The 13343-nt window shown below is 40.2% G+C and overlaps 1 protein-coding gene across 2 annotated transcripts in view; it reads left to right on the top strand.

Annotated features, from left to right (window-relative positions):
- Positions 1-13343, top strand: part of LOC115007674 (caM kinase-like vesicle-associated protein) — a 40595-nt gene that overhangs the window by 24193 nt on the left and 3059 nt on the right. Inside the window, exons 1-9 of one of the 2 annotated variants that reach the window (XM_029430611.1) lie at positions 7798-7808; positions 7897-8004; positions 8096-8227; positions 10394-10468; positions 11546-11684; positions 11835-11955; positions 12067-12142; positions 12517-12653; positions 12837-12915. In XM_029430611.1, the coding sequence (XP_029286471.1) occupies positions 7910-8004; positions 8096-8227; positions 10394-10468; positions 11546-11684; positions 11835-11955; positions 12067-12142; positions 12517-12653; positions 12837-12915 (854 nt within the window). In that variant the 5' untranslated portion in view covers positions 7798-7808; positions 7897-7909. Of the gene's footprint in view, positions 1-7797; positions 7809-7896; positions 8005-8095; positions 8228-10393; positions 10469-11545; positions 11685-11834; positions 11956-12066; positions 12143-12516; positions 12654-12836; positions 12916-13343 lie in introns of those variants that run through there. The other variant, XM_029430610.1, reaches the window with a different exon arrangement.

The raw sequence follows: 13343 nt of genomic DNA, 5'->3' as shown, positions 1-13343 counted from the left end.
TGCAGCATTATGAGTCAGATACAGAGCCTTGTTTTGAATGAACGACAGCACAAAGTTTTCTAAAGGCGATTGAATGATAAGGGTCCCTGGCCTTGAATAAATCCTCAAAAAAAGAAAGAAAGTAGATTGAAAAGTCTCCAATCCTCCGTGTTGTCTTGCAAACAAATGAGAAGATGTAATGGATTCTTGAGAGATTTGCTGCGTGGGGGGCTGACACGGACGCTGACAAGCAATGTAGCGCCCTGAACTGGGATTAGAGGAGGGCTGAGGAGAGAAGGCTGGTATTTATTACAGCACTGCCAGAGCTGGCATGTTTTTGCACACTGTTAAGCAAGCGCCCCAGGAAACAGCGATTTTTCGATACAAGAAAGACACAAACCACAAGCCCAGTGAGACACACTGTGGAAAAGGAGACTGTCAGCCATGAATAGTTAATTCAATTGTGCATGTACCATCTTAATCTTTGCCACCATTCATATTCTGCATGCTGCTGATTGATGCAACTTTCCGTTGCTTTATTTATTTTCTTCCTGCTCTTGTCTCCCTGCTCTCCTCCTCTCATTGTACACCTCAGCTTCCCATCAGTTCCCAGTTGCTGGTCCTGCAAAGGTTGAAACAGCGAGCCTAATATGCTGCAATGCAACTTTATTCGGTGCAGTAAATCCCCCTGGAGACAGTGCATGCAAATTTTTATGTCAACAGTTCCAAGAAGCCATTTCACCTTAAAGTCAAATGTTAAAAGACATAATTCTTGTGAGTAACAGTAATGAGGCAGTGTTTGGTGGTATTGCAAAATGTTGTTTCTTATTCCCCAGTGAGAAGTGCTTCCATGAATACATTGAATCGTCAATGAATTAATGCAGCTTACACCGTATAATGGGAAGTATTATACATATAAAGTGCTCTGTGTTGGGTGTTCTTGGGCGCTCCTTTCTTTTGATTATATAGAAATATTCAGGGAACAGTGCAGCCTTGTCAGAGGCACTGCCAGGGCCAAGTACCGACAGATGTAGATTTATTGCATAACATTAAATATTCCACCTTGAGTGTACTATTCATAGAGTAAATCTCATTACTAATGGATTCTCCCGGCCCTTGGTTCAGCCCTTCATCCATAAAAGTTCATTCGGAGTTGGACAGCTTTGACGTTAATTGGATTTACTGTATAAAGCAATAACAAGCACATTCATATTTGCCTGTTGTACTCTAGGAGCATAAAAGCTAAAGTGCAAAATTACATCATATATTAATTTCATTTGATGGTTGTGTTTAAGTTGTATGTGCATCGCTGCTCGGCTGCCTTCATGATATTTAAATGTCTTACTTTGGACTGCGGCTTCACACCTACACACCCTTCACACCTGGCACTTCCTTGAGGTGTTTTGTGTCAACACTTGAAGTGAAAATTTTTTGTCAAGAAGAAGAACAGCCTTTAAAATCCCCCCTCCAAAATGCCATGTTCATTACTGCAGCTAAAATTATATTTTTTGCACATCAGAAGTACGGAAGCCCTGAGAGGCAAGTGAGAAAAAGAAAAGATTCTGGTGATCCGTTTCTAAATCTGAAATGCATTATTTTGTCTCCTGTGTTTATGACTTAACTTCTTAACTTCATCTGTGAAATAGGTTGGGAAAAAATAAAAAGTTTTGCCAGGATCAATTAACCTTTTCTATCTTTTTCATGATCATTTTCACGTGTTTGTTGTTCTAATACTAATTCTGGCCACAAGAGACTGAAGATCACCACGACACCATGTTCTAAATAGGACTAAAAGGATTCATGTTTTCTTCCAGGTGAGTTTTAATTTCTATGCAACACATATTGTGTTACCAAGTGATGTTACATTACTGTCATAAGACAGTAATCTGTTCTTAAGTCATAAACACAGGAAAGAAAACGACTTCCACATCTCCAGAGGGTTTTTTCTCACTTAGCTCTCAGCGCTTCCGTAGCTACAGTATGCCCCATGTCATGTAAAATAAATTCATGTCAGATGAGATTCCCACCACTCATGTACACATTTATGCCTGAAATGTCATTCCAGTCACATCTCTGACATTGCAGCTCAGTCCGACCTCTCAGACCAGGCTGAAGTGTTGTTCACGTCTCGCACCACAGATGACATGTATATGACCTCATCATTAATAAAACAAGGAGATGCTGAAAGATGAGGTGTCATTCCTCTCCATCAGGCTAAAACCTTGTACAACAAATGCAATGTGAACAGCCAAAAATGTCCCTAACAGTACTCCATGTGGCTAGAATTTGAAATGAATCTTAGTATATCAGATATCACAACACAGGTGGAAGCTGCCTGCTGTCTGAATAGATTATGTACACATTTAAATCACATTTCAGAACCTTGTTGAACCTGTTACATTAAACATCCTGGTGCGATTGAAACCTTACTGAAACTTAAAGTGTAACTGTAGCCCATATATTATTTAAAAGCTCCATTACTTGACCCTAGTTTCTTTTCAGCATTGCTTAAGTTAAGGGCTTTCAAGTCAAGACAGAGCTGATGTGCAGAAGACCGTTTGAGCTTCTTTCTCACACTGATCTCTGTTAAGACTTACAGAATTGTCGCCTTGCCCATCTGTGTTGACCTTATCTCCCTCTTTCAGCTGAAGGCAGAGTGCTATCGCAGTCTCTTTAGGCAATACCAGGAGATCAGCAGGGATGAAAGAAAAATGAATGTCAAGGATGTTTATTTCCTAATGGCAAGTCTGTCCTCCAGGCTCAAAGGCTGAGCGACAGAAAGGGAGAGATGATATATTAGATGGCTGAGAGGAGCCCTGTCAAAACAAGATTACTAGTTTTCAAAACACTCAAGAGTGGAGTGTGCTCAGGGGAATCAACAGAAAACAGTAATGTGAGTAAATGCTCACTCACACCAATTATAACATACAGTCAGTTTATCAGAGCTTTCCCCCTGAAAACAGCTGCCTGAATCAAAACAGGGAGCTGAAAGTTGCTAAACTACAAGCGGCGCATATCACACTATACATCGTCATTTGATCCAATGTTAGTATAAAAATATACCAATAAGAGAGCTTTGACAGTATCAAGCCTGCAACCCATACTCCTAAAAATGACATTCCTATACAACTCCTTTGATATGGAAATGTTTGTCAGGAAACGTTCAGTAATGCGGCTCAGATCATGTTCTATTCAAACATCAGGAGGAAAAGATTATACTGGGGCACATTTCTGTCATTTTTCTTTCTTACTTTACGTACTTACCCAAAACTCTATGAACCAACCTAAACTCAGTGTTTCAGTAGGCCAGCTGTCTCAAAGTCTTTGTATCCACCCTGATGTCCTCTGTTAAACTCTAGCACAGTGTAAGAATGTCAGACTTTCTGGATTGGAAAACATGTTGTCACTGAACATACCCCAGGCAACTTTTATGTTTGTTCCAAAACGTATTTGGCAAAGTAAATTATTAGTATAAAGCTACCTCAGCCACAGGAGGTTTGGTTTTTGGTTTAGTTTGATGGTTTGTTTGTCAGCAGGATTACGTAAAAAACTACCGGCTTGATTTTCATTTGATTTTCATGAAACTTGGTGGAAGGGTGTAGCATGTGCCAAGAAAGAACCCATTACATTTTGGAGCGGATCCTAATCACGGGGCGGATACACGCATTATTTTTCCCTTATGGAAACGGCCTTGGCAGAGGTCTGAGGTCTCTCTGAGTGCCCTTCTTGTTCAATTTGTTTTCAGTTAATGGTGCCTTAGAATAAGGAACATGTAATGAAAACTGATCATCCATCAAAATGATATACAATCGATACGGCATGTTTTATTTGTTTATATTTTTCATCTTGCTGAGCTGAGTGTTGTCGATGTAAAATATAGTTTGTACATAACTGGTGAGGCTCAGCACTGCTTAGGTTCACTCCAGTAAATCTGTAATGGCCTACAGTCAGCACAAGTGTGATGCATTGGCTCTGATCTTCGCTGTGCACCCTCATTAAGTGTCTGCTGCAGGAGCCAGAGGAGGAGCATGAGGGAAATGGTGAGAGAAGGACAGAGTCGAACAGTAAATTTTTCATAAAACAAGGAACCATTTCTCCGTCTGAGGAATTTCAGAGTGGGATTACTGCTCACTCACGTAAAGGTTTACCATGCCAAACAGGTAGCAGCCGTTAGCCTCAGCATAGCCCGAGATACCACAGCAGCAGGTAAAATAATCCCCCTTGCTGCTGCGTTAAGAAGTCTTGACACGGTGCACATAAGCGCTGCATTTAGCCAAATCCTAAACTTCACCCAGACTCGAGCGCTATAAGAGTTTCTCATCGATTTCAACAGGCACCTGTAAAACCTCATTTGCTCATCTCGGCTGGCTGGATGAGGCGCTGCGCTCGCCTAATAAACCCAAGCTCTTTATCACTATCCATCTTCAGTCCTGTAAATCTTCACTGCAGAAAATCCGTGGTGATATGACAGACACAGGTCACACACTGGCCCATAAAGCATCGCAAACCATCGATTGGGTGCTCTCGCAGGGCAGAGAGCCGTCAGAATATGGGATGATAATGCCTGAATGTTGCCTGAATGTGGTCAGTCCAAATGAGCCCATTATTCAGCCTCCGTTATATGATACCGCCAGCATCCTGCTCTTTCCACTTGAAATGCTTCATACATTCTTCATCTAATACAGAAACTGCTCGGTTACACTTTCTATGATGCCCGTACTTATAATGTGTTATAATCTTCTTATTGTCTAATTAAGCAATGTCTGTATGTTTATCTCTGCCCACTCACCGCCATGATCTCGTTCTCTTTGAGTCCCGCATCAGTTTCTGTATTATATTATTTAGAAGTATCCAAAGGCTTCTTTCCTTCCCTCCGTCCTCTTCTGACAACCATTCATAATTTAACATTCAACGTTCATTTTTTTTGCGGTGCAAAGTTTGTTACAATCTGATAACGACCGATTAAGAACACCTGTAAGGCGTGACACGTAGTTAAAAGGGATGTTGTATATATCAGCACTTATGAAATTCCTCTTCTCCAATCAAATTAACTGTTGTACATTTATAGTTATATGCACTCATATTCATAATGCTTTATAACAAAAAACATAACATATTAAAAATCTTGTTATAATGGTTTATTTGGTGAAGTATCATAATTCACGCCCTGCTTTTTGTTTTTTGTAAGGATCATAACGTTTTATTATTCCCATAGCTGTAAATTATAATCTTTTTTATTAATCACATGTTATAATGTATTATAATGTATTGTCAGTGGTCATTGTTTGCTTTGAGTAAAGATAATATCAATACATTTACGCAAGAACTACACACAAATTGTTGTAAAATGAATGTATTTGTTTATTGAACCACAACATAAATTGAATATTCCTTTTCATGATGGACATTTACGTTTCACTAATGTGGTGTTTCCCCAAAAAACTTGCTTGAAGCAAACAATAACCTCTTATAAAGACTTTTATTCAGCGTGTAATGTATTATATCTGACTATACCTCAGACATTTCACTTAGAGCCCCCAATCAGCACTTATAGAAAATATTATAATGTGTTACACAACTATAGGAATTATAATACACAATAATTCTTACATCTTTATAAAATGCTGTATAATGTGTTATGATTATTGTTATTATGCATAATGGATATGTATGAGTGCTTATAACAGCGCTTTAAGAAGATTATTTTTTGGTGACATAATCTGGTTTTGGATTGTGAATGGTAATGTCTCCATAGTCTCAGTGACTCTTTATCTTTATTTTAAAAGGAACCTGTGAACATAAAGCTGTCCACTGAGAGGGCTTTAAAAACCTTTTTTCTCAAAACCACAAATGCTGTTTATCAGCTGGATTTCTTAGATTTCTTCATCAGACTATTCTCCCTCCCTCATCCCAATGTAACGGCTCTCTTGTGGACGGTTATAGCTACTTGCAGAATATCAATCTGTTTTAGCATAATATAGATTTTCTTCCTGACATGCTTCTGCCAGACAGAATTACCTCAATTTAAGCCACTGGCCCTGCAAAACACTCCTTTCTTCTCTGCAGCATAACTTCAGTGAGCCTAAGCCTTTACCACAGAGAGACATGTACGGTATAATTGAGAGCGAGAGAGAGAGACATGGGAAGGTCAGACCCTCGCACTGACTACACAACACAGACTCAGATGAGAAAAGGAAGTTCACATCAAGTTCAGATCATTTAGATCGGATTACAAGTCGGTTTGTGGAGCTACAGAGAACAGATTGCCCTTCTTACACATGACGCTATACTTCTTATGCTGCCTGCTCTCATTTACATGTGGACATTCATCACCCAGACTGTTGGCGCAGATGAATGTTTTGTGGCTAAGACATTTTATTTATCTAGAGAGACTTTGCTGCGCAATCATTTTTCACAGTTTCACATCCAGGATGTTGAGTCAGTAAGGCTGCAGGGTTGTACGGTAGGCCATGAGCAGCGTTACTGGCTTCGGACACATCAGTGGTTATTGTCACAAATCTGTCCAGGGATATGAACCAGAAGAACATTAAACACTTGTGATGATGACCTATATGATGACGCAGGTTTGCCGTGCGATTCGAAATATATGGGGGAGCGAACAGCAATTGAGCCCCCTCATAATCAACACTTTATATAACCGCAAATTTGTGGGTTGTTGTTGTCGTAGTATGCATTGTTGCTGTTGAGTTGTTATTGCGTTTGTATTGGATCATTATGGAGCCAGCCAACTAGCAAAACAGTTGTTATGCACGCCAGCATCATCTTCCTTGTGAGCAAGTAAAGATACCAAATCTAAATCTGTTGAAAAGATAATGTACATCCAACGTGTTACATTACACATTTCTGATGGCGCAGCTCGTAGAGCAGGCAACCCACATTCAAATGCTTGCCGCAGCGGCCCGGGGTTCGAAACAGACCTGCTGCTATTTGCTGCATGTCATTCCCCTTCTCTCTGTCCAATCTTAAACTGCACTATCATTGAAGGCGTAATAAGCTCACATTTTTTTCCAGGCACTCTCTTCTCAATAACACATAATAACTTCAATCTTTATTTTTAAATAGAACATTATATTCAGTTTTAGATGTGTGCGTCAAAGACTGGACAGTGCAGGGATGTATACAGGAGAGGAACCATCCTTTTACCTTGAAACACAACATGTAACAACTCCAGCTAAGATAACTATAAATTATTTTCTACTCAGTAAAAAAATAAAAATAAAACAAACCTGCAGTAAAGCTGCAGAAGCTGCTCTCACATTTCACTCCGAGCTATTTGCGAGAGACACAGCGAGGCTGCAGCGCAATTAGGTGTTCAAGTGCTGATGCAGAGCTAGTAAAGTACTTTACAGTAAATCCTCTCGGAGTCCCGGGGTGCTGGGCCTGTAATTGCTGCCTCCCATTCTCGATGGGAAATGCTTCACTTGTTGCTGCGGTTGCTCTCAGTCCACGCCCCTGACCCCTATGGTGTGCAGCTTTCACCCCACAGAGAAGCACGAACACATTCAGTCCAGACTACGCTGCAAAAACATTCCTCGTTTTTTTGTATTACTTATATAAAAGGTAGATATTAGCATAAAGCTGAGCCTGTGCAGCAGATCCCTCTATGGCTCTGTCCTTATTAATGCAGGATCATGAAAGGCTCTGTTACAGTGAGTCAAACAATCCGCTGCGTTGATATTGCCTCTTTTGGCTCTTTACCTCTCACTTTTCAAAGGCTTTCTCAGCAGTAATTCCGTGTCTGAGGGAGGGCCACGTTTTTTTTTTTTTGGCTGTGTGAGGCTAACATTGAAGTAAAGATCATCAGCTAGGTGGCACGCCAGGACACAACACCCTGATAGATTGAGCAAGGTGTTGTTCTTCATTTCATTGTCTCCCTTTCTGTCTCTCGCACCACAGGTCAGGAGCGGCCATGCCGTTTGGCTGTTTAACAATCGGGGAAAAGAAGGATTATAACAATCCTTCGGATGTCTCAGATAAATATGACCTGGGTCAGATTGTTAAATCGTGAGTAAAAGCTCCTTCATGATATTTCCTCAGGAAACCATTTTGATCTCTGATTATATCTCTGAAATGCAATGAAATGCTTCTTTTTCAGGGAGGAGTTCTGCGAGATATTCAGGGCCAAGGACAAAACTACAATAAAGATGTTTACATGTAAAAAGTTCCTGAAAAAGGATGGGAGGAAAGTTCGCAAGGCGGCAAAAAATGAGATCCTCATCCTAAAGATGTAAGTTAATATTCTCTGGAGTCCAAATGTCTGTGTTGTACTGTATATGCACGATTAGTTTTGTGATGAGACGGTCAAGTTATTGGCTTTTCCTTATTTCATATTTCTAAATACAGATTTTACAGACATCAGTTTTTGAAAAGAAAAACAAAACAGTTGTTGATGCTCGCGTTAATAAGAAAAGTCAAGCGAAGCTCATTTTGCTGAGTGATCACACATAGACACTGTTTCTATGAACCTTGTTTATTGCAACTTCTCTGTCTTATCTAACTTTTGGTAAAATCCACATTAGCATAACCTGGGCCTTATCAAACAATTTGCCGCCGACAGCAGGCGAAGCGGTGGAGCAAGATAAATATGAAAGTGTGATTTCTTTATAGGAAGCCATTCAAAACATGAAATCATATTCCTCTGAATAGCATAGCGTTCAGACACCCCACTGCTGCTGGTTTTTAATCATCATGGGGGTTTGAGTGAATAATCGAATATGATTATTGTCAAAGGCTGTGAATAATTGCTTTCAAAACATCAAATTCAGTCTTGAATATAAAACACTCGGAAAGAAAAGAGGAGCATTCTTTAGTGTTATTCGTTAGAAGGAAGTAAAATCCTGCGCACTGTCATTTGTACCGACAATGTGGTTCCTTCTCAGGCAAGAGTTTGAATGGATTTAAAGTCCCCCTCCACTCAAAAATGTGTTCTGCTTGTTGTTCACTTGGAAGTTGTGTCTGTACAGAGTCTGACACTAGAAGGCAGTTTTCACATTTATCTGCTGAAAGAGAAAGTTTCTGATTTTCGTTCATAGATTCTGGATTTTCTTTTTTAATGATGGAGCAGAAATAGATTTTAATGATGAAAAAACACATGAGACAAAAACATTTTTTCCAAGCAGAGTAACATTTAAGCGTTGAACTGTCTGGAGGGGATATTTAAACAGTGTGCAAGATTTGTTTTTATATCGGCAATATAACAGACCAATTCTAGGGAAAGAAAGACAAAAGAGTGTTTATCAGAAGTCATTTTGCACAATGCACGCAGGGCGGTCACACTTGAGTTTGCAAAAAGGATTGAGCCACATCAGCAGAACACACACAGACGTATAGAAGTGAGATAAGCTACGTACAAACAGGAAATCAGACAACACATCCAGCCAAACAGTTATTTATGCACTGTTGTTACATACAGCACAGTCATTGTGTTTCTTCTTCCCAATGACAGACACTTACTTCATGTTCAGGAACAAAAATAATACATTTTAGTGTTGAGTTTTGACTTTCACGTGTTTTACCGTAACTGTTGTGACACTGAATGTAATGTACTGGAGGCCACGCCTTCCCCGACTCCCCTGTCCCTTAATTTCCCCTCATTCTCATCTGGTCACCCTAAATCCAAGCTACTGTATGTCCAAAATCTCTTCCCATTACCTGCTGAACGACCTCCGCGTTTATTTCAATGTTTGAATTCTGTTGAAAATACGTGCACTACTACCTGTTGCTAAACATCCAACAAAGCAGTGCTTTTGCTTGGCTCCTGATGCAACAGACATGTAAATCACAGTTACCCAACACTGCACTTGTCAGTGATGACGCAAAATGATAATGACCAAATCAATGTTCCCTTCTATAAGTAATCTATTGAGTCTCGTATGAATGACGAAGCAACTTCAGACACAGCTTTAGACATTCTGCACCATCTTCCACATTCAGTGCAATTTGAAATATGGTAAGAATAAGCTTGAAGGCAACATGAGCATTTAATACCTTCCTGTAGCCTCAGTTATTATACCTTTATGGGCCAAATTCACTATTAATTTTCCCAGCTGGTGCTCGTGTTGTCAAAGGCGCAGTCAGCCACTCAGCACCCTGCTGCTGCATGTTTGTCTCTATGCTCACACGGACGCATATATCAGATTACATATATCCAGGTTATGGATGGGCAGTTGAACATGCAGATCTCAGTGTTGCCAAGTAAAGTTAACTGATCATGCCCCCTGTCCCATGTCTCCGTGACAACTGTAGTGTGTTATTCATGCGCATTAAAGCAGGTCTTCGCATTATTCCTTCAATTGAATGAATGATGCAGACATCTCCTGCACGACTTCTGACATCACTCTCTCTGTCTTTGTGTTTCTCTCTCTGTCTTGTGCTTTGTGACACATCTCCTCAGGGTGAAGCATCCCAATATTCTCCAACTGGTGGATGTCTTCGAGACCAAAAAAGAGTACTTCCTCTTCCTTGAACTGTGAGTTTGGATGTCTGATGAGTCGGGGGGGGGAGGCTCTCTGCTTGTCTTTCCGGTAGCTTGGGCCTGCTGAACTGTATGTGTTGATTACACACTCATGTGGAATGAGCTGTTGTAGCCTGAGGCCTTGTAGATATGAGGACAGATCTGAGCTCCACTCATTTGGTATTCAGAAATGATTGCTTGCTAGCTGCTGCATTCTCATCAGCATGTGTACTTGGCTATTTTGATGCATGGATATACTAAATGCACAATACTCGTCTGGTCCTTGGAGGACATTTGATTTGTGGGTTTGAGAATTCTGATTGGAATGAAAATGATTGAAACACAAGAGAAACATCTACGGGGAGATGATTAGAGCCATTTCCCTTTAATAGGTGGGGTGTGTTGTGCAATCTTGTCAAAAATTGTTATTCTTGGAACAATGTAATCAACATTTCACTATAAATATACAATGTGAACTTGCAATAGGACGTTTCTATATTAGCAGATTACATGACAGTAATGTTACATAACTTGCTAGCACACAATATGTGTACATTGTGTTTAGAATGAACAGTGACAATAAAACATACGGGGAAGGAAGAAAACATTAATGCTTTTATTATTACATAGAACATCAGGTTGTGGCGCACTTCACCCTCTTGTCGACGAAACGAGTATTACAACAACAAACACTAAATATGATCCTGAAAAAAAAAATTATTCATAGATTGACCTGCCCAAAAAGTAAGTACCTAAAACAATTATCCTGGAAAACCTTTTTGTTTCACAGATGGAAAAAAAAAGGAACTTGTTTCTGTTCTTAAACACAGGAGAGTAAACTAAACTATTTTGATCAGACTTGAAAATGTATCTCCAGAACTTATTTCTCTCAGGGCTTCTGTACTGAATAGCTGACAGTAGAGATCAAATGGAAACATGTGAAGAGAATGGGGGATGGCAGAAAAGTCAATCAGATTTAAACTGACAACATTGAAGTTACATAGTGCAAATCTTCCAGTGCTGAAAGGAAATCATATTCAAAACTTGCAGCATCAAACACACAACACATCACGGCCCTTCCTTTTCCCACAGTGCAACGGGCAGAGAGGTATTTGATTGGATCCTTGACCAAGGCTACTACTCAGAGCGAGACACCAGCAACGTGGTGCGCCAGGTGTTGGAGGCTGTCGCCTACCTCCACTCCCTGCATATCGTTCACAGAAACCTCAAGGTAACACGCTACAGGCATCTCGCAGTTAACCCAAGTAACACAACTGTAATCCATTACATCCTCCTAAATGTTGATAATTATGAAAATGAAGGACCTTAAATCATGAATATTACATTAAGTGTTGTCATTGTAATGTGCTTTTTCTTTTAGTTGGAGAACTTGGTGTACTACAATCGCCTGAAGCACTCCAAAATAGTCATCAGCGACTTCCATCTTGCCAAGCTGGAGAACGGACTAATCAAAGACCCCTGTGGAACACCAGAGTACCTGGGTGAGAATAGAAATGCACCAAGTAGCAAATGAAACATTGTGGATAATGTGATGTGGCAGCTTGTTGTGGCTTTCAGAGATTTTAAAAGATGTTTCTGTACTCTCTGTGCAGCTCCAGAGGTGGTTGGCAGACAGCGATACGGCAGGCCTGTGGACTGCTGGGCAACAGGAGTCATCATGTACATACTGTAAGTTGTGATGTAAAACATGAAGAAGCTGTACACCTCATTTAAAGTCACTGGGTGGCTTCAGACTTGGTTGATATCACAAATTACACATTTGTCTCACTGGGCTTTACAGACTGTACAGCATAGGACCCCCTCTACATCTTCACACACAGACTCTGATTAGAATCACATTTTGTTTTGCTTAAAAAACAAAATGTAATCCGGGACAAAATATGTTTCCCTCGAAAAGTTGTTGGCAATCCAGTTTGATGTATGGAAGGTTTCTTTTAGGAAACCAGGCTGACTGAGATTGTACATCATGTAATATGACATCATACGCCTTGTTTAAATATGGCATGTAGATGTTTTTGCAATAGTTTTCTCTGCCCCCTCAGGCTGTCAGGCAACCCTCCTTTCTACGATGAGACCGACGAGGAGGATTATGAAAACCATGACAAGAACCTGTTCCGAAAGATTCTTGCAGGGGATTACGAGTTTGACTCTCCGTACTGGGATGAAATCTCAGATTCAGGTACTTTTAGGATAAAGTCAACACTGAAAGAACACAATGACAGCTGGCTGGGCAAACATTTCAAATTCCAAAGACTTTCTCCTCTCTAACCCCTCGAGTGGCCAAACGCACGTCATATTTATGTCCATCAGGAAAACGAGGCCTTCTTTGTTAAGTTTCTTCTGTGTGATTTTTCTCTGACAGCTAAGAGTCTGGTTGCTCGTTTGATGGAGGTGGACCAAGACCAGAGACTGACAGCCCAGGAGGCTATAAACCATGAATGGTAGGCGGCAGAGCTTTGATATATTGTGCGGACCATTTCAACCCGAGCAGTGTGATCAGATGACATCAGAGCAGCTGCAAAAAAAGCAGACTTTCTTTCTTGTCCGATGTGTCCCTTACAATCACATAGAGTGCACTGATCACTGATCTTAATGAAAGTAACATTTATTATGCTGCAGTTTACAACAGCGACCATATTGATGCTTTACTCAACAATAAAACAAAGCTGCTTGCCTCATTAGTGTGGTGGTAATTCAAAAATGAATCACCTTCCGTTAAGAAATGAACAAATAATAGAAGTTAGAGCTTTTGGTGTTATTTAATGAAGAGTCAAAAGTGTTCAACAGAATCAATCAGTTTCAGCTGAAAGGACAGATAACTTGCAGCTGGTGTGTTACAAGTATCTGACCCTCAGTATACACAAACACA

Source organism: Cottoperca gobio, chromosome 5 (assembly GCF_900634415.1).
Source record: "Cottoperca gobio chromosome 5, fCotGob3.1, whole genome shotgun sequence".
NCBI classification, from domain to species: Eukaryota; Metazoa; Chordata; class Actinopteri; order Perciformes; family Bovichtidae; genus Cottoperca; species Cottoperca gobio.
Note: the sequence above shows the minus strand (reverse complement) of the source record. Positions and strands in the feature narration are given on the sequence as shown.